The 22,302-nt window shown below is 40.4% G+C and overlaps 1 protein-coding gene across 5 annotated transcripts in view; it reads left to right on the top strand.

Annotated features, from left to right (window-relative positions):
- The window catches only part of ADAMTS12 (ADAM metallopeptidase with thrombospondin type 1 motif 12), a 167,240-nt gene that overhangs the window by 62,856 nt on the left and 82,082 nt on the right, over positions 1 to 22,302 (top strand). For 3 of the 5 annotated variants that reach the window (XM_075020419.1, XM_075020418.1, XM_075020421.1), the window contains exon 3: positions 1,459 to 1,633. In XM_075020419.1, coding sequence (XP_074876520.1) covers positions 1,459 to 1,633 — 175 coding nt within the window. Of the gene's footprint in view, positions 1 to 1,458; positions 1,634 to 5,108; positions 5,220 to 6,978; positions 7,078 to 22,302 lie in introns of those variants that run through there. The other 2 variants (XM_075020423.1, XM_075020422.1) reach the window with 2 other exon arrangements.

The following is a 22,302-nucleotide window of genomic DNA, read 5'->3' as shown; positions in this document are numbered from 1 at the left end:
ACCTGTGAAACTTTATGGGTGTAACCAAGGCTTCAAACCAGGACCAACCTATGGCTTTTAAACTTTGACTCGCACTGGAAAACTAGAAGGAAAGAGTTTCTCCTCTTAAGGACTGTTGGGCAAACTCTGTGAAATAACAGTCACAGTTATTTATTTGTACAAGTTTGCGGTGGGATGTATTGGGCCTCTGGCAATCAAAGTGGAGGCAGAAGGTATCTGGTAGAGGGGACTTTGAAGCACATCATGTGGAGATCTCACTGAGCTGCCTTTGGGCTCCTAGTACATAGAGCCCGTGGTTACTTATGTTTAAGAATGCTTTTCCTCCATTTATATGATTTCCCTCTTGTCCTTACCCTCATACTGGCTTTCCTAACTGTCCAGGGAAAATGTAAGACCTGGGAGTGTTTCAAAAGGGTTTTTAGATTTGTCCGTCCTAAGTTTGAATACAGCAGCTGCAGGAACACAGAGTTGCTGCATTTTTTCCTGTTCTAGAACAAGTTAAGGAGGCTACACTGACCACAGCAAGAAAGTGAAGAGGAAACAAAGCCATAAGAGTGGGATACCTCAATCTTCTGTCACATCCCCAGTGTGGGCTGGGATGTGAGTAGATCTTTTGCTTTAGGTTTGGTATTGTTGAAGTGGAAGGGCTATACAATGGTTCTGCAATGTTAGCAATCCATGCAAAAACGCTGAGACACAAGGGACCAAGGCCATGTCCGGTTGCATGTGTCTCTTAGATCATGGCAGAGGGATGTGTAAACTAATCGTGTGCAGTCCAGATGGGTATCAAAGGCCCTGTAGCTCAGTCAAAGCTGGGAGGTTGATACAGAAGTTACAGCATGAGAAATGTTACAGCCTTTGTTAGGCAGGTCTGTCATATGATCACAATAGCTGCTATAATTCATGAAAAGCTACTTATTTCTTCCATTGGAAGCGTGGAGGCCAGAGGGGTTTGTAGTCTGAGTCGAGAGTATACCACACAGTGCAGCCTATCTGATGGGTTGCATGATCTGACTATGGAATTGCAGCTAGGAGCAGAATTGCGCTTTGTACTTATGAAACAGCTTTTATTCAGGGCTTGTTCTCTGGGGAATGGATGCAAAACATCAGAAGAACAAGATGCAACTCTCCCTAGTGCATAATGTTTGACAAATTAACTTTTGACCTTTCAGTGGCTTTGTACAAATATGGGAGCCTCTGCCTCAGTATAAAGGATTTCAGGTTATTAGGAAGATGAAATTTTTTCTATTCCCCTTTGGACTGTTATGCCTTTGTGAGGTACAAAGCAACCTTGATGTATGCAGCAAAATAAATACTGAAAACCTGATGTTTTTGTATTTCTGCAGTGTAATGACTGGCTTATGAGAAAAGCTCAGGGATGATAATATGAAAAGAGTCTTTTATTTTTGACTTCCAGTACTGGATAGGAGAGATTAACTCTTTTGTGCTTATTTTCAGACTGGATATTTCCATCTGCCCCATGGGGATTACTTCATTGAGCCCATTAAAAAGCATCCACAGAAGGAGGGAACACCCCATCCCCATATTATCTATGAGGCAAATATCCTTCAAAATGCTTTAAGGAGAAGACGGGCGATCCTGATGGAGAAAGAACAAGCATGTGGATTGAATGGTACAAATATTGCTGGATTTCTGCCTATTTACTTTCTGCACCTTTTTAAGCAGCTTTTGTTTTCCAGTGGTGTGTGCCTTTCCTTCTGCCAGGCTTTCTTAAATCCTGTAAAAAGAGATTATATAAAATGAGAACATCTCAGTCAAAACGCCTTGGGAGCCACCCCTCTGGGTTCCTTTCTAAAAACTTAAATCTCCCTTATGACTGCTGGGATATGTTTTTCACACCATTGATCCTTTCTACTCCTCACTTTTTTCTCCAACCAGAATTGTTCAGTGAGTTTGAGTTGAATTCTTGAGTTGTTCTGAGATGATGAGAATTGCAGTCATTATTATTTCTAATAAAATATTCATTCTCACTCCATGCAAATACTGTCCTCAACATAAAATACTCCCCCCTCTAATCCATGGTTTAAACTTAGGATTTCTAGAATCTCTGTGATAGTTACTAGAATATTTAAAGTCTTATTTGGTTGGTCTGAAAGTGGAGTGCAGGGCATCAACAGCAAAGTGTTTTTTGCAGAAGTGCAAGTAAAAATAATATTGGTGCACTAATACTCAGCATTGTGTCTTTTGGGAAAACAAACTAATACACTATCCTGGAAAGGAGGACAGTATTTAGAGGGTAGTTGGCATCTCGTAATTACAAAATTAGTTCTTTATTAAGTAAAGTAATTCACTTGATTGACCTCATACCAAAAATTTACAGATCTTGCATTAGTTCTCTGATGTTGAGGCCTTCAAGCTGAGTCTGCACCAAACTTTAGAAAAGATACAGTATTGGTAGGGAGAATGAATAAATGATGTGAGGCCCAAGTTATGTACAAATAGAGCTGCAGAATACGCAGGTGTGTGTTTCTGTCTTTCACAGGTTAATGATCAAAGAGTAGCTGGTTCTTTTCCAGGGGTGGAAAAAAAGGAGGAATGTAGGAATTTTTAATTTTCAGTCACGACTGCTGCTGAAGTTTTACTGCTCTGTAATATGAATTGATAAATTAAAGAAGCAAACAACAACTCAGCCCCACTATATTTCTGGTCATAGACCTGCTTTGCACTCCTTGCTTGCTGGCCAAGAGCCATGTGAAATGATAGGTGGGGAAGACTAGAAAGCTGATGGCTTGCAGGGAGCTATTCAATCTTCTGTGATACTGGGAAAGTGAGGATAAGGGGAAGCTGTAAGAATTAATATGAATACTGTTCCTTATTATTCTTCATCAAATAAAAATATATCTACTTGTTAGACAAAAACCCCTGAAATTCAAAAGCCATGAACTTCTGAAGTTGATGTCTGTTTTGGCTTAAATCTAAAATAGCTCCCTGATTTTCCGTTTCTTCTGATGACTGCTGGGACAAATGAGAGGACTTAGTTTAGATTTGCCTGTAAAGAATGAGGAAATTCTTCTTGCCTACTGTCTTCCAGGTTTCTTTTTTGGATGAAATAACATCGCTAGGCCATAATTTTAAGTATAGAGAGGAGACAGGAGATACAAGGGATCATGCTGTGTATTTGCTTTGTGTAGCCTGCTTATTTTTTTTCTACCTCTCACTTTTTACCCCTTGTATCTTTCTTCAAAATACTACAGAATGAGACAGAAAAAGACTGGCTGTACCTGGATGCTGGAAAAAATTGAGCATAGCTTCCCTGACATATTATCGCTTAGACCAGCTATATTTGCTCTAACAGGCTTTTGGATTTAAACTGCCTGTCTAATGTTATTCATTCTAACGTGACAGAACTATATCTGGTGGTAATAATATGTTCATGACATTCCAGGCTAACAAAGGGAGTGTCTTATGAACTAACTAATACACTTTCATTTATGTTTCTATGTTTAACTGACTCCGTCAGTCTTTAGAGGTAATGTCTGCCTTTAGTCAAGCAGTAATCTGCTTGGCTGTCATAAAAGTTAAGTAATCAGTGTGAAAAAGTTCATGGGGGGAAAAAAACATTTCCTTCATTACATTTTTGCCCTTTGTGTGACAGGATATAACAATCATTGGTTCCTCTGAATGCCTTATGCTTTGTTATCTCACTTCTGTTGTAGCTAGCTCTTCAACAAGGGTAGAAAAAAGAAAGAAGTCAGTGTCATCTCCTGTTTACACTATGCATTGTCAGAGCAATTGCTCTTGTTAAAAGTGAAATACAGAGCAAAAAAGCAAAGTGAGTTAATTCTTGCTTTCTGAGTTAAATATATTCACGGCATAGGCTTTGGGGAATACTTGGTACATAAATACATTTTAAAGGTGGTAAGGTGACTCTTCCCCCTTTTCAAGACCTCAAGCAGTTCATACTGTTAAGTTTGATGCCAGAATTCTGGTACACCCACATGATACCACACATGGCCCAGAGTAATGCCTTTTGGGATCACTTTAAAGCAAAAGAATTTCAATTTACAGTTCACATTTAATTCTAGAAACGAATTCTATTTTACAGATTGAACATCATGACTATTTTGTATTTTCAGCCCTAGCTTTGTCCCCATTGGGCTGGGGCTTAACTGATGAAGAGTTGCCTGCCATATCTTTTGTAGGAACTGGTTTTCAGAATCAAATATTTTAATCTTGTGGGCTGAGATTCATCATACAGAGTGTCTCATTTGTTTATTTGAGCTCTGATTCTGTTAGTTTTTTAAACATAAGCTAAGACAATTAAGTCATTTCTAAGACTTACACTTGGGAAATCCTTTGTGTGCCCAGGTTAAAATGTAGTGATGTCTTTTTGCTTGGAAAAGTTGAACCACCTGGATGCTTTCAAGTCAGCACACAAAGTTGGATAGTGATAATAATAATCTTTTAGTCAGAACTAACCTGTCTGTCAGGCAAGGAATGTGAAGACTATTTGTATAGGCAAAGTCAAAATAGAGGAATTAGTCTGGGAGGGAAGAGGTGAAGGATGCTGACCTCCTGTGCAGTCTTTTTCAGGCTTTTTTTTAATGCAAGGACTGTGTCACCACTTGGAAGAAGCCCTGTGCAGCATGCTCATGACTTTTACGGGCAACAACCACATAAATCTTTAGGCTCCAACCTGCTTGTCATCTGTGTCATCTACACACAGTAATACTTTAGCATCAGTTACATTCCTGTGCTCTTACAATGATTATATTAATTAGTTTATAATTTGCAGTATCTTTAACAGTTTCAGATATTTGGAGAAAAATAATTGTGATAAATGATGTAAATTAAAGTTTAGTTTTGTGCTGTACACTTCTATTGCTGCTTAGGCAGCTGCCAGGTGACTCAGTCATTAGCTGCATGCAAAACTGAGGGCTAATCCTGAAAGTAGCATTACGATACTGTACATTGCAAGCTGCTGTCTTACTGTATCATTTGAAATCTGTGTGAGAAGTAGCAAAAATGGTAAATGAAAAGTGGCCCTGAGCTTTATAGATAATTTCTCTAATCATTTTTGCCTGTAGGATAGGAAACTAAAGATCTGGGGATTTGATTTGTTTTTTTAAATAGATTGTCTTAAAAATTTGACAGTGTTCCCAAGATATAATGCAAAAGAGGAGGAAGTATCCAGGCTTCTGCAGATTGAGAGAAGATCTCCCATTTCTTTCCGTTTGTTTTCATCAGTCTGCCATAAGGTATTGGTTTGTTTGTGAGTTGCAAAATGGAGAAGTTTTGTGAAGTTTGTGAATGAAAATGCTGTGATGTAATGGAGCCCTTCCTGACTAAGTGCTACAGAGGGGACTGATAGGATATGAATAGACGGACATCTTTTTCTTGGACTGGTGAGGTGGTCAGGTTGCTGTCATTTAGAAGAAGGGTAATTGAGTTTATTCAGACTGCAACCCAGTGATTGCTGCAGTAGTCTGTAATATATTAACTAAGGAAAGAAATGTTTAGGGTATTAAAATAGATCTCTGAGAATACTTCATTGGAGCTTTAGGTGTATGGAAGGTGTCATATGCTTTACTCTCATTTTGGCATTGAAAAGATTTGCTAGATGAGCTCCACACAGATCAAAAGTTAGGTTTAGTTTGGGTTGTACATGGATGCCCAACTCCTTGTCGGCAGAGAGGTTATAAATCTTATAACTGAAAATTTTGCATTTGGAGCAGTTTTGCATTGGAATTGTGATGGGATAAGGCTGGAGTGGGAGGGAGAAGACAGAAGCCAGGTGCTGTGTGAAGCAGAGGGGTGAAGGGAGCTGAAGGAGCAGAGCAACATCATCTGTGCAAAACCGGTTTTTAAGTCTTTTGAATGATGGCTTGGTGGCATAGTTCATTTAACAGGTGACTAGAATGCCATTAAGCAGTTTCAGACAATAGTTACCTGTTGTTCCTCCTAAGGATTATGTCTGAGTGCAAGATTTTACTCCATCATGGTCTTGCTTTTTGATGATTAACTTGATACTGCCAGAAGATTCTCTTCATTTTTCAATCTGCAAGTGTACAGCATAAACTGTTAGTCTTGGCTTTTGACAGTGAAGTCCTTTGTTTAACCACTTGGAAGAGGGAGAGAAAAGAAGCCCAGGACACTGTTTTATTCTCAAAGGATAGCCTATCTTTTTTTTTTTTTTTTTTGTTAAGAACTTTGTAGCCAATGTAAGCAGCCTTGCTCCCTGGCAGAACCCCTGGTACATGCTGTGTAGCTTCCATATTTTTTAAAGAATGATGCTGACATTTTTCCAGTATTTGTTTATCCTGTACTTAACCACATCAATTACTATTCAGCTTAATTTGCTTAGTTTCTTCAAAACACAGAGACTATTATTCTTGGGATGGTAAGTTCACACATTGAATTGTGGTGAGATTAATTCAGTGTAGAGGGAAAAGCATCTTTTTCCCTGCATCCCTCTGCTTTCTATGAACAGGCTCTACCAACCTGTTTAAAAGCTGCCTGCCATGAAAAAAGAGTGAATAGATATATTCAGTCAGAATGACCTGTATTGTAAAGTAGGAACAACAAAACAAACAGCTTGCAGCAGTACATGGAGTATCTCTCATCTCTGGAACAGTTTGCATTGAATTGAAAACAGTGAGTGCCTGCTTGTGCAGGCAGCAGGATATTTAGCATTTCAGGGCTGGGGTACCTGGGAAACAAAGACACAATAGCTGGTTTGTTGTAGCAGTGGATGAAACAATTGCTGCTAACTGGTATCAGGAGATTCCCTCCCCCCTGCAACAGGGTCATGAAATGAAAGCAGAAAATTCTAACTTTCTTTCAGGTTTCAGGAAGACTTTTCTTTTTTCAGTTGCTCTCTGGAGTTTATTAGAAGCTAATCAGAAATAATACAGACTTTTTTTCATTGTCTTGTGCTTTCCTTTTCCAGAAAAAGGAAGAGTCATCTGTTTTCTGTGCCAGGGAGATAAGAAACCTTCAATTTTGAGTTTCTAACACCCGACATATGAATTTAAGAAGACTTCTGTGTTCATTTTACTTTACTGTCAAAAATCCTGTTTCTTCTAACAAATGAGCAGGCGCAAATGTGTAGCCTTGGTAAGCAATAAAAAAAGGATTCTAGGTTTCTTTAGCATACAAATGTTTAATAGATATGTTTGCTGTTACTTGAAATTCAGGTTTTAAGGACACAAGAGAAGGTTCTTATCTCTTAACTTGAGTAGCCTAACAGTTAAATACTTGACTTTAAGCTAATCGTGTTACAAGCTGGCTTCTTTTATAATTACTGGAAGAGAACAGTCATTGTCAAAAGCTGATTCACCCTATTCTAAGATGTCATCTTTGACTTTTGAGATGAATTGTGCTTGGGAGCTGCCTAGGCTGTAGTTACAGGCAGTAGAAATATTGGTAGAGGTGAAAGGAATAAAATACTGTATTTTGTGCAATTCTCCCTCTCCGATTAAATGAGTGCAGACTCAAAAGTAGAACTTTCTCCAAGTCGATCCAAAGTCTGTGCTGAACAGGGGCCAGAGAAAGCTCAATGCTGGCAGAGTGCTGGCACCTGCTTTCCCAGTCCCTGTTGTTTTCTCATCTTCTCTTTTCTGCAGGAATTTAACCTTCTGTATTTCACTAGCTCTTACTAACTGAAACAAGGTGCTTTCCAGAAGTACTTCTATTGTGCAGGAGGTAAGGGAGAAAAATGTGGAAATGTGATTGTTGTTATAATGTGGTAATAGTCAATTGTTGCCACCAAAAGGCATCAGAAACGTGATACATTTCCTCACTCAATGAGTGAATAAATTTTAAAGTTCTGTGACAGACCATTTGCCAAATAATATGAGTCAAAACTATAAGGAGGAAAAAATCTGCTTCACTGTGTTTCAGTGGAGTCTTTCTGTTCAGTCCCTGTGCCACTGGAAAGAAACAGTGTTTGCTACACCATGCTTGCTTGCTGCACTTGCTTTCCTGTGGTTTAAAGGGTAAACTGGGGTCTTTTCCATGTCTTCATTGAAACAATTTGCTTAACCACTCATCAGATTGAGGGCTCTCAGTCTGGATCCAGAATGAACTTTCTAACCATGTACTGTCGTAGAGGAATATATTCTGCACTTGCTCTGTACCTACAGCATACCTTATCAAACTGTGTGTGATGCTACTGCACTTTTTGAGTATTGCCATTGATTCGGTAAACAAATGCTTTGGTAATGTAAATTGCTGCAGTATTGATTCGGAGAGCAATAGCAAGCTTTAAAATTAAACTGTTACATGTCACATGCCATCCCTTTCTCTTTTGTAGGATAACACTAGCCTTGAACAATTGTAAACCTTATTTCCATAGTTGAAATAGAAAACCCAGAAAGCTAAGCTGCATTCAGGAAACATTTTTGTTGCAGGAGTTTGAAAATTTGCTCAGAACACTTCACCCATTAATGTAATAGTATTGGCAAAGCTGTTCAGCCTTCAGTCTGGTTAGTGCAAGATTTCTCAGCCATACTGAACTCTCTATGAACTTTCTAAAAAGAAACTACAATTACTGTATTATTTCTGGGCAGATCACAGATTTCTAATTCTTCTGAGAAGTGCTGGACTTCTGCTGTGCAGCTAATGTGTTGATACGGGCTCAGTGTTCACCATTAGTTTCTCCGAAGTCTGCATGTCCCTGATGAGCCTCTGGCAGTCTCCTATCATATGTGACCCACTTTAAACAGGTGTCTGAGCACATTTTTTCTGCATGAAACATGGTGTCCTTGCAGCTTGTCCACTCCTTGCTTGGGGTTGGTGTTCTTCACTCTTCATGTCCCAGCAGCTGCTTGAACTTGGATGTATTTTCTGTACTTGGAGAGACTCCTCTGGATGAATTGTACTTAAAAGGAGATCTTAATACTCCTCTCAGCATCGATTTTAGTTTTATGATTAGTTGGGAGCAAGGGGAACTGCATAACTTAGGAGGTCATAAGATTTTTTCCATCCACCATTACTTCAGTCATCTTGTAGAGAACTGTAAGCTCTCTCCTTTTTAGGGAGAAGTGGGCCCATATCTGGACTTATCCCACACCACAGATGATTACTCAGTAGCATGTTCTGGGGTGCACAGATCCAGCACAGATCCTGGGATGCACAGATTCTGCACTCCTGATTATCGGCTGAGTGTAGGATGGAGTTCTCAACTCCAGTGATGAGTGCTTGTGGGGACCATTCTCATAATGAATTTCTGGCAATGTTGAGTACGTTGGGACGTATTTAGTAGATGCAGTTTCACTAGACAGCAGTCTGCAAAAGGCATCTTTTGGAGTCCAGGATGTCATTTCTGACACCAGTCTTTATGTCTGAATTGTTTTTGCATACGGTCGGTGAAAACGAGGATCTGCCTCAACACAGATTTAGTGACCTACTGGACTTGCTAGCTGGATTTGATTTGTTGTGAAAGACTTCTAGTAGGGTGAGGTTTGCTCCTCTGTTTCACACTGCTTATTTAAGATTACCTGTTGCACAGTATTTTTGCAAAGAATACCTCTTTGCTGTGTGCTATTTCTGAACTGTCCTGAAAAAACTGTATGTAAATAACAGACTGGAGGGACATTACTCACTTAAAGATCATACAGAATTACACACAATTTTTTTCTAGAAAAAGGAATTTTCCAACAGAAGTAGGCATCCACCTTTATGCAAAAAAAAGTAGCCAGAAGATTGCTATGCTAAAAGATGTAGTAAATCTTTTTATTTGATGGCCTTAAGTACTGCACTTGTTTGAAGACTTTGTGGAAACATTTGTTGCGTGTCAGTTTTCTGTATGAAAGACCATAAAAGAGAATATTGGGGTTTTGCCACGATCTCTTCTACGTTTTCAGCTTTTCTTCTCTTGCAAATATTCAACTTAAACTTACTTCAGCAAACAAGATGTTATCAGGTGGCTTAGCTCAAAAAACTATGTATTCCTGTCCTCTTTAAACAACTAATGATGAAGTCTTTGTGCACATAAATTAGACTGTTAAATTAGAGAAAGTCTCTTCTAACCCGTTCTAATCAGACTCAATAAAAACTGCACAAAAATTAATGTTTGTGCAAATTAGGAAGTCCAAAGCCTTCATGTCCTTTATTCACTTCTTAACAACAACAACAAGAAGTTCTAATTCCATGCTGTCTCTGATTTGTATTTATTTTAGAAAAGGTCTTGTCTAATATTTTGCTGAGCTGCAAAACAGTGTTTGAGTTGAAGCTGTAGAGAGATAGATTTTTGTATTTCAAATACTTTTTAAACACAATTAAAACACAGCCTCAGTCTGAGTCTTCCATTCTGCCAAAGTTAGAAGTAGCAGCAAGTTTCTCGCTTGCCTGAGCTCTAAAACAAGCTGAATCAAGTTCTTTCCTCTCTGATCTGCACTGTTGTCAGTTGGGCCCCCAGTCTGGATTCCCCTTAGCTGTGTGGAGGTTTGGATTTGGATCAAAGTCTTCTTTCAGGTGCTGCAGTTTTAACAAGGGATCATTCCTGACATTTTCTGTATTATTTGCATGACATTCTCCAGGTAAAATATTCACTGAACCTCTCTGCTTTATGGTATTTTCTTTTCAGTGTCTCAGTTGCATCCATTTCCCATTGTGAGGTACTTCTGTCAGTCAGGTCTTCCTCAGAAGAGATGGAAGGAGATGAGAGGGATGAAATTTCATCTGCCAGATAGGTAATGGGGAAGAAGGGCAGTAAAAGAAGGGAGTTTCCTGCAAAGCCCAGACTGGTAACATTGACAGGCAGCTGAAGGTTGTTCAAGCAGAGATAGCCTTAACATTGGAGAATGGATTACTGAACACCTCCTTCCCCAGCTGACGGATGTAGCCTGGTTTTATCCATCATTATCCATTTTTTGGATATTTTTCTCTCCTTAAGCTATAATTAATCATATTGTTTTATGATATGTGTGAACTGGATGTTTCTTTCAGGCAAAACTGTCTGCATTTTTCTCTCTTTCTGGTCCCATGTGTTTACATACCTTTATAATTTCAAAGCTACCTGGAGAGAAGAGGAGCCAGGGACTTTCTGCAAATGAAAACTGAGACTGTCATTTAGAAAATAACAGAGGCTGAGTCTGTTGACAGGGCTTTGCTTGATTCTGTTTCCATGGGAGCGCAAATTTCAAAGCTCAAACCCAGTTCTAACCAAATGCTGTCAAACTTCTTGGCATTCTAGCGTGGGAGCCCCAATAGCTCCTGTCTGTGACAGATTTTGGCATAGTTTTCTGTCGGCAGTGAACCACAGGGAGTCCAGTTAATTATAGCTGGTGTTACCGGTGAACCTCCACCCTATTGATGACAAAAATGGAAGTGACTTAATGGAATCGTGACATCCAACAGGTTATAGTGCCCCTGACAACCAGTCTCTGATAGGAAACTGGAATCAAAGGAAAAAGTCACTCTCAGAACTCTGGCTAAAACTGGAAACATCCTTTAGCCCACGCAGTGGTGTGCATGAAGAGCTGAGAATGGCACTAGTCACCCCAAGATGTTGTTATCCTAACAGGGCTACTTGTGCTGCATCCCCTGAGATGTCTCAATGTCATTTGCGCTATTCCCTCCCCTTGCTCCTTCCAGCAGTTTACAGACACCTTTGCCAGCTCTCTGCAGTTGCAGGACGGAGTAGCTGGGTGATGGGCTGTCCCTGCTCTGCTGTTTCAACAGCTGTTGTCTGTGCATGAGTGCCTCTTCAGAGGCTTAATCAGGCAAAATGAAATCTTGTGTTGCTGAGTTGGAGCAAGAGAACCTCCATGGTCATCTTCCAAAATGTCATGAAGCTGGAAAATGTTGTTAATAGGACCTGCTTCTAAGAATAGAAAACATTAAAAGCAGCATGTGTCTGAGATTTTCAATATGTCATATTAGCATAATTCATTTTGGTAACTCCAAGACTGACCAACCCTTTCTCAGTCCCAGGCTTGGGGGGGAGTCCTCGCCTGTAAGAGCTACTCTTGCACTGCTGCTGTTTGCTGCAGAAACACAGCAAGGTTAGGGCTGATGTTTTGAAGGCTGCATTGCTTAGTAACATCATCTGAAATTCAAGACATTTGGCCGCAGCCGAGGACAAGGCTTGGAGGCCCCTCAGAGTGCTAGCATGTGTTTTTTCCTTTGAGCACTCTAGTGGGATTGGTATATTTTAAATACAGTGGAGAAATGGGATGGAAAAAACAACAACTCATCCAGGAAAAAGGTCAGATAAACTCTGTTATATAAGCCCAGAGATAAGAAGGTTATAACATATGCTGCATTTCTTAAAGATATCATATCAAACCTTGAAAGAATAGCATTTTGTTTTAAGAATAATTCCAGACTGTCTTTTTCTTCTTTCCTTTACTAATCTGAATTTAAACGAAACTAATTAAAAGGCATAACTTAACTACCACTTCAAAGACCTATTCTGTGAGTAGCCATTTGTCTTTTACAACACAGACGTTCTACATTAATTTAGTTGGGGTACTTTACATTTCTTAAACTGTCTTTCAGACATTTAAAACTGAGATTTTTTTTTTAAACAATTCAAGTTACTGGAATTTTGGGTGAACTGTAATGGCTATTTTCTGTGTATAACAAACTGCTGAGCAAGGAATGTTCACTTACTGGGGGATGGTGCATTCCCGAGAACTTGGCCTCTGTGTCTGTGGCATGCCTTGAGCATGAAGGTCTTTAGACAGGTGCATGAAGATTGGGAGATGAGGAAGATGAGGCACAGAATTTCACTGACGACACCTGTCACCCAGTGCTGTCCACTCCCCCATCTTGCTTTCAAATTTTCTCTCATATGATGGTGCCAAAAAGACTGAATGGCCTGAATGGCCCAAAACAAACAGATACTTCCTATTTTAGGGAAGTATCTGTTTATTTTGGGTGTTTCTAAGGATGGCCAATGAGCAAAGGAATAGGATCCAGCCATTCTCTCCAGCTGTCACCCTTGCTCCCCCATAATGGCTCATGCTGTTCCTCACAGTCCCTCCATAATGAATATAAGTCATGATGGCTTTGAGTGATGTCTGGAAAAAGTACTGTTTTCTCCATAATTCTAGAGGAAGGAAGGAAGGGAAAAAATCAGTTGAAATTTAAATCCTGTACATGTAATGTTAGAAGGCAAACATCAGGGCTTGTGCAGTCCATTGCAATACCTAATTAGTTCTGTTATAAAATTAATGGTATTACCTATTTGTTTGCTCTGTTCAGATAAACGCGTTCTGAATATTACTATCTATTGGCTGTGGGTGAAAGCCTCTGGGAGCACTGCTAAGCTGGCTGTGCCGATATGGGGGTCTCGGTATAGACTAATTTTTCTTGATTCTCAGGTGGGTCTGGCACCATGACTTGAATTCTGTGGTGTCTCAGCCTGTCTGCTGTGCCACGTCCAGTGTGCAGCAATAATTTCTGGTTTGTCCTGTGTAAACTTATATTTAGCTGAATTAATGAGCAGGTACAGTTTGTAGAATGAGAGCTCTGGAGTATTCCTGAGAATGGCAATAATACATAAAATAGTTAATACAAATACCAAATTGGGGTTTCATCTTCACTTTACTAACAAACAGGGACACTAGTTTTTCAATAGGGTTTTGTAGTATTTGGAAAATGCTGATTACTGTCTTGCTTTTTAGCTTTTAAAACCCCTTTCTAGTCCTGTTAGTGCACACTACATATTAACTATGTGAAAGTATTTTGGGGGAAAAAAAAAAAATGAAAAGGAATGTGTTTGTATCCATGAGCTAAATAAAATGTTGAAACGCAGTGCTAAAACAAAGCCTGGCAATTTATATAAGGAATGCTAATGGACCTTCTGTTCAGCTCCTTGGATGACTGAAAAAGTTTTGTTTAAAAGTTACGAGAGGCACTCCAAATACTTTATATTGGGTTTTAGAGTATTTTTCTTCCATGTCCTTCTCCCTCTGTGCGTTTTGCTAAAAAATTGTATGATACATTTTCTTTTATGTGTCTACCACATACAGTAGGTAGCTCTATGACTGACATAGATGATACCTTCTGGTAAGTTCTGAAAAAAATGCGGTTCTGTCTTCTACGTTAATAGACCTAAGCTAAGATGTAGGAAAAAAAAGGAAAGTGTGATGAAGATTATTTTCTTAGTGTTCTCCTGTCCTTTTGTATTTTAAGTCAGGATTTCAAGGCAGCTAAGAGACAATTTTTAAACTATTGGTTATAAGACCAGGAAATTCTCATTGTCAGTGCTCTGTGAAATAATCCTGTGTATATTTTAATGGATGCTCCATTAATTGATATAAGTAAATGCATCCTTATACATTTTTACTTAGATATTTAGGACCTGGGGTCAGATTATTTCTTAGCCAGTCAATTCTGCAAATACTAAGAAAAAGATCTGTCTAGAACCATTTAATTTTTTTTTTAATTTATTTTACCCGTTTTATGTTTGGACATGAACTAATCTATTTCTGTCTAGTGCTTTATAACCGGACTGTCATGTTACAGCTGGAGAAGTCTCTCAAATCCAGTCTTGAAAAGGTATTTTTATCTGACTTCTTAACTTATTTTCACATCTGGAAGAGTTAAAGTAGGTAAATCTGTCTTCTTGAAATCTACCCAATGTTTTTGTGGTGGCAGTGCCCAACAATAAGGGGATGCCCGTTGGGATGGTTTCAACTAAGTTCCCCAATTCCCATACATATGGATATCCAGCAACCTCTCTGTTGACAACTTGAAAGAGATCTTTTGCAATGTGTCACAGTTTAAGGTGTACATTTTGAAAGCTGAACTAGAAACTATTATTTCTTAGAAATGTGGACATATTTGAGTAACTGAATGATAAAAATACCCTGAAAATAGTAATCCAATGCCAGAATGTGTAGCAAAAACCAGACGTTGTAAACACATAGAATAGCTGCAAAGGCAGGCAGCTTATATGATGAACAGAAATAGACATTCTATTCAGTAACTGCTTGAAAAATATCGTTTAAAAGATGCCAGTGGTATTCCAAACACTATATATTCTGTTTTACAGTATTACTTTTTACCTGTAAGCAGAATGCTGAGCTGGCCTTTACTCTCATACTGTAACACCATAGATATTCACGACAACCACTATTCCTGTACTATGAGACAATGTTTGTGCTAATAAATGAAATATTCCAGTATTCTTTGGCATTGCTGCCAAGTAGCACAGAACAGTCTGTGTGCATACATGAAATTTTCTCAGCCTCTTGAACAGAGTGGCCAGATCCTGACTACTGAGAGGGATTCCTGGCCTGTGTCCACTCCTGTGCCATGCTCAGGAATTGATTGAGAGTGTGCTCATTGGCCCTTACTAAGGCCATGCCAGGAACCGTCCACTTTAATAAAGTAGGCAAACAACTTCCAGTGCCTTGGTGTGTTTGTTCCCTGCCTGTATTTAACTTATTGGAGTAGGCAAAGCCTGGTGGGGCAAGTTCCTGATGTATTTTTTTGGTGAGAGGGAGAGGACTTGAGAAGATGCAGTGCCGTTTTGCTCCATGATGCTTCAGGAGTGGCATTATATCTCCATGGTACACAAAGAGCACATCACCTGGAGAGGAACCACGTTAGTGGTGGGTGCTCTGTGGCCTGGCAGAGCACCTCTCTTGGGACAGTGAGTCTGCTGAGCTCTGCAAGGGTGCCATTCACAGGGAGCCAAAGGTGTCAGTGTTTTATAGCTGAAGGTCAAGCAGGAATAAGTTATACTAGCATAGTGGGGTTTCTCATCACTCCAAAATAGAAAAGTCAGATAGAAGTGTATGAGGATTGCTTCTGCATATGGAAATATGGAAACAAGTTTTCAGGAGTGATTTCTGCTTGCAGCTGTTGAGGTATGACCAGGGGGTTGGGTATTATGCAAAAAGTTTTGGATCATTGGCCAAGCTGGAAAATAAGAGGGATTTGAGTGTAAGAGAAAAATTATCATATGTTAGGGTGCACTCTGAAACATGATTTTGTTGTGACAAAAAAACAAAAGGAAAAATAGAAAGTTATTTCAGGTTTAAAACCATTTTGGTCAGGTGCAAATAAAGCATTTTTAATTTCTAGGGTGAAATGAAACATTTCTAGCTTTCATGTTCTTCAGCCTGTTTTAAGTAAACAACTGTATTCAGACTGAAAATGGTTGCATAATTTTTAAAGAAGTCTCATTTAAAAAGTATTGAAGTGAAGCATTTGACTTTTACAGTGTTTCATTGACAATTTTAAAATTGTCAACTGAATAGTTTCAGTTGACCAGAATCTACATTTTTGGTGACAAAAGTAGCAGACTGAAAATTTTCCTGCAGCTCTGGACTGTATTCATATGTTAGAGCAGCACTTTCTCAGTTGCTTCAATGTACAGCTGTAGAGACAACCAGTTAAACATTGTAGTAATGTCAGAAATGGATGCTGTAATAGTATTTTGATGAAAACTCTCCATGCTAACTCATAGCAAGTCAAGAATGCTGGTCGCTACTAAGTGGTGTTACAGAACAGTGTTTCTGAGCCTTTTTTTAGTTGCATGATCAATTGGTGTGGGTGAGGAAAAAAAAGAGTATTTTGTACAGTTTTCACTTATGTCCAGCTAAAAATTGGCTAAACTTTGACTGATCATTTGTGGCTCTTCTTTTGTTGGCTAGCTCATGTGTGTAGAAATGTTAATTTTTTTGAACTGTCTTGTAGATGCTTAATGGATCATCAGCGGTCAGGAAACACTGCTACAGAACACTTCAGCCAGTCTGTAGCTTAAGGGGGTCAACTTTTAATAGTTAAGACTAGTTAAATAACAAGTATGAGCTATACTGGATGCCACTGCTGAGTTTAACCTCTTGCCACACTTTTCCCAATCTGTTACCAGACAAATACAATCAGGTTTTGTTCTTTTTTTTGCCAGGAGTGAATGAAGCAAATATTAGAATTATTGAGAGGTAAAATGTAATGGTTTTTAAGGTGCTACCAAAAACAGTCTCTGTGTGTAGAAGACAGTGAGATGAGTACCTAAAAGGTAGAGGCCCAGTGTTCCAGTAATACTGCCCAAGTGCAAAAAAATGCAAAATTACTATTTCTAGTAATAATAGCTGAGATGGAAAGAACTGCCATTGACTTCCAGAAGTTAATGGAGATAATGAAGAGCAAATTTTGTCAATGTTTTTAACATACAATGTGCTTTGGAAGCTAGAGATGGTCAAGTATTATGGAATATTGTTAAGTTTCTGTTTCTTCACAGAGCCTGTTTAGACTGTGAGCCCTCCTCCTGACAGAAAGCTTTATACAGAGAACATGAAACTCCTTGGTTAACTACAAGACACTGCCCCAGAGCAGCTACTCAATAGCTGTTAGGTTTCCTATAGACTCAATACATGTGGATAGTGTTCATTCATGGTACCCAGTAGTATGTCTGGAGGGGGGATTACATGCTATGGGCTTGGGGACAGTTTGGAAAGATAAAGAGCTCATACCTGTTGGTGACCTAAGCAGTTTTGACACAATTTAGAGGACCTGTTTCAGTCCCTAAATGTTTTTGGAGTGTGTTCTGTCCTTAGCCAGCCCATGTATAGATACTGGGCCCTGTCCCAGTATGTGATTTGATGGAATTCATTCCACAGTTCACCTAGGACATGGCAGATTTCAGCTCAAACGTTTGACCTGGAGTCGTATCCTGAATTCCTGTATTTTTGTAACACTTATGTCACAAATACAGCTGACAAAATCTGCCACTTGCAAAGCGAAATTAATGTTTCCCTCAGCTGAAAAATCTCTCCATGATTCAACTTTTCAGCCAGGAGAATATGGATGATTAATTCACAAGGTCGAAGAAGGTCTGACAAGCACAACTGTCTGCTTCTTGGTTTTGACACTTAGAGCTATCTGGAGATTCCTGGGGGATGAGCTGAGCAGCACTTCCCAAGCTGCCTTTGACCCAGAACAAGTGCAAGCAGAGTGAAGGTGGTGGAGCAGAGTGTGCCGAGAACCGAGAGAGAGTTGGCCCTAAAAATGGCATGAGGGGTTCAGGGTGCCTGGGCTTGCTCATGGGAGTCACAGCTGAGCTGGAACCTTGCAGAGTATTCAGTGAGGGGAGTTTTGTGTTTCGGGAAGAGAAGAAGTGCAGTTAGAGCAAGAGGCGCAGAAGAATGCAAAGAGACCAGGACAAGCAGGAGGACAGAGGTGGGTGACATGAAACAGCTTGAGTTCGGCAGCCGTGCTTTTCACAGGCAGCTGCAAACCAAACTGCTGAGGTTCAGTTCTTGTTGAGTTGGAAGTTTCTTTGTGAGGGTGAAGCTATGAGCTGGAGCAGGGTCACAGGGGCCACCCAACACGCTGGGTAAACACAGGAGTGGTGGCATCTCGTGGCTGCTCTGTGCTGCCTGTGTGTGTTTGCCTGTGATTTCCTGTCCCTCCACGAGAGGAGACAAGGAACAGCTGGTCCCAGCTGGTTCTTTAATGATCATTTGCAAGCACAGAGAGACGCAAGTGGCTGGTTTTGCTGTATTAGCTGAAGGGAAATCACGAGTCAGAGAGGAGTTCCTGCAGTGCACAAGTTGGCTCTTGGAGACCTAGAGGAGGGCCTTAAACACGCCCAACATTTCTGATTCTGAATGGGGAAGCATAAACAGGCAAAATAGTGCTGGGAATATTGGTTTTGTGGTGATGGTGATAGTACAGGGAGGATTTTGTGAAGAGTATGTGTGTGGAGGGAGTCCTTTCTCAGTTGTTGAAGGCTGAAAAAGCCAATATGGGCATCTTGGGTATACAGAGCAGCAGTCTGTCTTCTCCAGCGAGGTGCAGGGAAATCTTGAGGTGTTTGCAGAGAGCAGAGCAAGACTGCAAGGGGGAAGAGAGGCCTCTTGTTTTCCTTCAAGGGGAATCCCAAACCCTTCCCTTCTGCTCTGCAGCTATTTATCCCTGGTCAAACCATGGGAAACTTACACCCTGGCTGGAGGATGGACTAGCATGGAAGGAAGCGTATGTTAGGACAGGAGGAGAGCTTTTTGCTGACATACCTGCCTCCTTTGCTGTACTTAAGCTTGTGGTTCTGTTGGGGAACAGAACAAAATGTTTCTTCATTTTAGGACTTCAATAGGTATCTATACCGTGCAGAATTTGGTGGCTGATAAAAGAGGAGCTGCACAACATTTCTGAAGTAAAGTTTTTATACAAGGAAGTGCACCAGTTTACTTACAAACCCTGAATCAAATGTTATTATATTCAGTCATTCTTTCTTGAAGAGAGGACTGCTAATGTGCACCAGTTTTAGATTCAGTTAGTATTGTGAATTTAAATAAGTAAGTATGGGTACATAAGCTGCCTTAATGGCATTTGCCCAAGAGGAATGGCTCTCCCCAGTCCCTGTGGTACAGCACCCAGCCTGCAGCTGGGTACACAAGCTCATTAAAACCCAGGAGGTGGAGGCCCCTTTCAACTGCCTCGAGTCCCTGTAGTGGCTGGTTGCAATCTGCACAGCTTGAAAACCATGTTGCTTTCTTGTCCCAATCACATGCAAAGAGCAAACCCTCCATGTAAATCACTTACACTGCCCAAATCCTTGGAATTACAACCCTTAGTACTCCTTTCCTGTCTTTCACCTCTTCCAGCATGGTTTTGCTGGTTTTGGCACCTCTCCTTGCATTGATACTCTCTGTCCACCATTCCTGCGTGCTCACCAACTATTGAAGCTTGGCATTAGGGCAGCCAGCAATGAGTGCCTGTTGTGGAAATCACTTAGGTAACTTCAAAGAACTAATGGGCACTCCAGAGACCTGTGCTGCCAGTTTCTGGATCTTGCTGGTTCATAACTGTCCTCCTGTCCATGTGTCCAAGAAGCTCCACAAAACATGTCTCCTTCCAGAGTTTCAACACTTTCTTTCACTGCTGAATTCTGTAGTGCCTGCACAAACTTACCCGCAGCACGCAAGCTTAAGGAATAGAATCATGGAATCATTTAGTTTGGAAAAGACCCTTAAGATCATCTAGTCCGACTGTAAACCTACCACTGCCAAGTCCACCACTAAACCATGTCCCTAAGCGCCACATCTACACACCTTTTAAATACCTCTAGGAATGGTGGCTCAACCACTTCTCTGGACAGCCTGTTCCAATGCATGATGACCCTTTCAGTAAAGAAATTTTTTCCTAATACCGAATCTAGACCTCCTCTGGCACAACTTGAGGCCATTTCCTCTCAGCCTATCACTAGTTACTTGATAGAAGGGACCAGCACCCACCTCGCTACAGCCTCCTTCCAGGCAGTTGTAGAGAGTGATTTAGTCTCCCCTCAGCCTCCTCTTCTCCAGACTAAACAACCCCAGTTCTCTCAGCTGCTCTTCATGAGACTTGTGCTCCAGGCCCCTCACCAGCTTCATTGCTCTTCTTTGGACATGCTCCAGCAACTTATTGTCTTTCTTGTAGTGAGTAAGATCATTGTGGCCTTTTAGCCTTACTCCTGACTTAAGCAGGTTGGTGACCTCTGATCATGAGCATGTAATCCGTTTGGTTTTTCTTCATTATTATGTGAATGAAATTTATGGAACTTTGTTAGAAATTTTTGGAGTCTGATTCAAAAGCTTCTGAGTACTATTTGGTTAACTTCGCTGAAAAGCAGATCAAACCTGACAGTGCAAGACAACTACTTCAAGATGTCCCTTTCAGTTATTTGCATTAATTTTGTGTGAATAAATTTTCATATATATATGTAAAAAGAAGAAAAATTGTTAATGTTATAGGGTGGTTTTGAGGATTCCCGAGAAGGCAAACGCACACACACTGACTATAAGGGGAAAAAGCAAGCATTTATTAACTACAGATGTGCGTTATGCTAAGGGTATCTTGTAAAGCAAATTAACATACCGACCCGAGGACTGTGAGGAAGATGGACCATCCATACATTCTTGTGCCATCTTGCACCACGAGCTCAGCCCAGCAGTCGGTAGGTGTCAGCTTTACATGGGCGTCCCCACGGAGGCAACGGTGGCCTCGCCATACACCAGCCCAATGTTCTTCGGAAAAATCCCGGTATTTATACATTTGCAGAGGAACGGGTTTCGGCACACGTGGCCAGCGGGTGCCAAAACACGCCTTGATTGTAACATAGGGAGCCTATGACGCACGCGCTCGCTGGCCAGGCGCGCTGCACGAGCCGTAGCCACCCTGTCTGTTGGTTCATGGGCTTTGTACGTGTGGCATCTTGTCCTCATCCAGCAGTCACGCACCCATCATGCACACAGCTGTGCTGTGCAACAGCCCGCTGCCCGTCCTCCCCCAGGATTGCTCAGCTCTCTTATCTCTGTGGTCAGCATTCCAAGCAACGGGCAACAAACCATCCATTTTCTGTGCTGACTGCATTTTCCTCAGCTATCTACCTCTGTCCCAGTGCTCATCCATGGACCAAAATCCCATCTTTTAACCCATCCGTATACAGTTAAAGCCCATATGTTTAAATTCTCATTTGCATCATAATGGCTCCTCAAAACTGCATTTCTCTGTTATTCTTCGGTCAACAGTTCTTAAATTATTTGCTAAGAGGCATTAAGACATAGACATAATTTATTGGGAATTTTTAGTCTGCGAATATGTTTTACAGTGAGATGCATTCTGTTTCAGAAGAGACTTCTTTTTCATGAAATGAAAATAGAATTGTGCTGCAAGTTAAATTGTTTTCAGATACCATTTTACCAAGTGCTAGATTAATTAATAGAAAAGTCACCTTGTTCTTCTAATCCATCACATTAATGTTTTCACCAAAATAAGGGGAACCAGCCACTGAAGTTAGCAAGTGATTTGAGCGTGGAAAGTTCAAACAACATGGAGTAATGTACTCCTAGAAAAGCATTTTATGCAGCTGTAATTTTTTATTGTCTCTTACTGACTTGGGTTTAATCCCTGGGAAAAAAAGTAAGAACATTCAGGCAGAAGGAAAATAGTGGTTGCAAAATGTAGAAAGCTCCAGGCATAACTGTTTCCCACGAAGTTGTTCTCTATGTACCTCCTGATGCCAGTGGCCCAGAACATTTATCATTCCATCCTTCCAGCGTAAGTGGTAATGAGTGGCAGACACACTCATCAGCAGTATTGGATCAAGTGCATCAGTCAACACAGGTCCACTTTTAGCTTCAATTCTGCATTAGAGTGGTGTGACTCCACTGTTTGATACTTCATGTTTTTGACAGCAGGAATGTTAAAGTTAAACAAAGCTTGCAAAGTTGTAAGCTTGCTTTCTCTGTGGTTGTTTTTGTTGGGACTTGAGGGTTGTCAACATGGAGAAGTACGTGATTAAATAGCTGTACTAGTTTCCTGTGTGAACACTGCTTCACACTCAGAAAGCATTTGTGTGATTTAGCTTAGCCAGTTTCAGAAATGCTTATAAAAAGA

Source organism: Buteo buteo, chromosome Z (genome assembly GCF_964188355.1).
Source record: "Buteo buteo chromosome Z, bButBut1.hap1.1, whole genome shotgun sequence".
NCBI lineage: Eukaryota > Metazoa > Chordata > Aves > Accipitriformes > Accipitridae > Buteo > Buteo buteo.
This window is presented reverse-complemented; position numbering and strand designations above follow the sequence as displayed.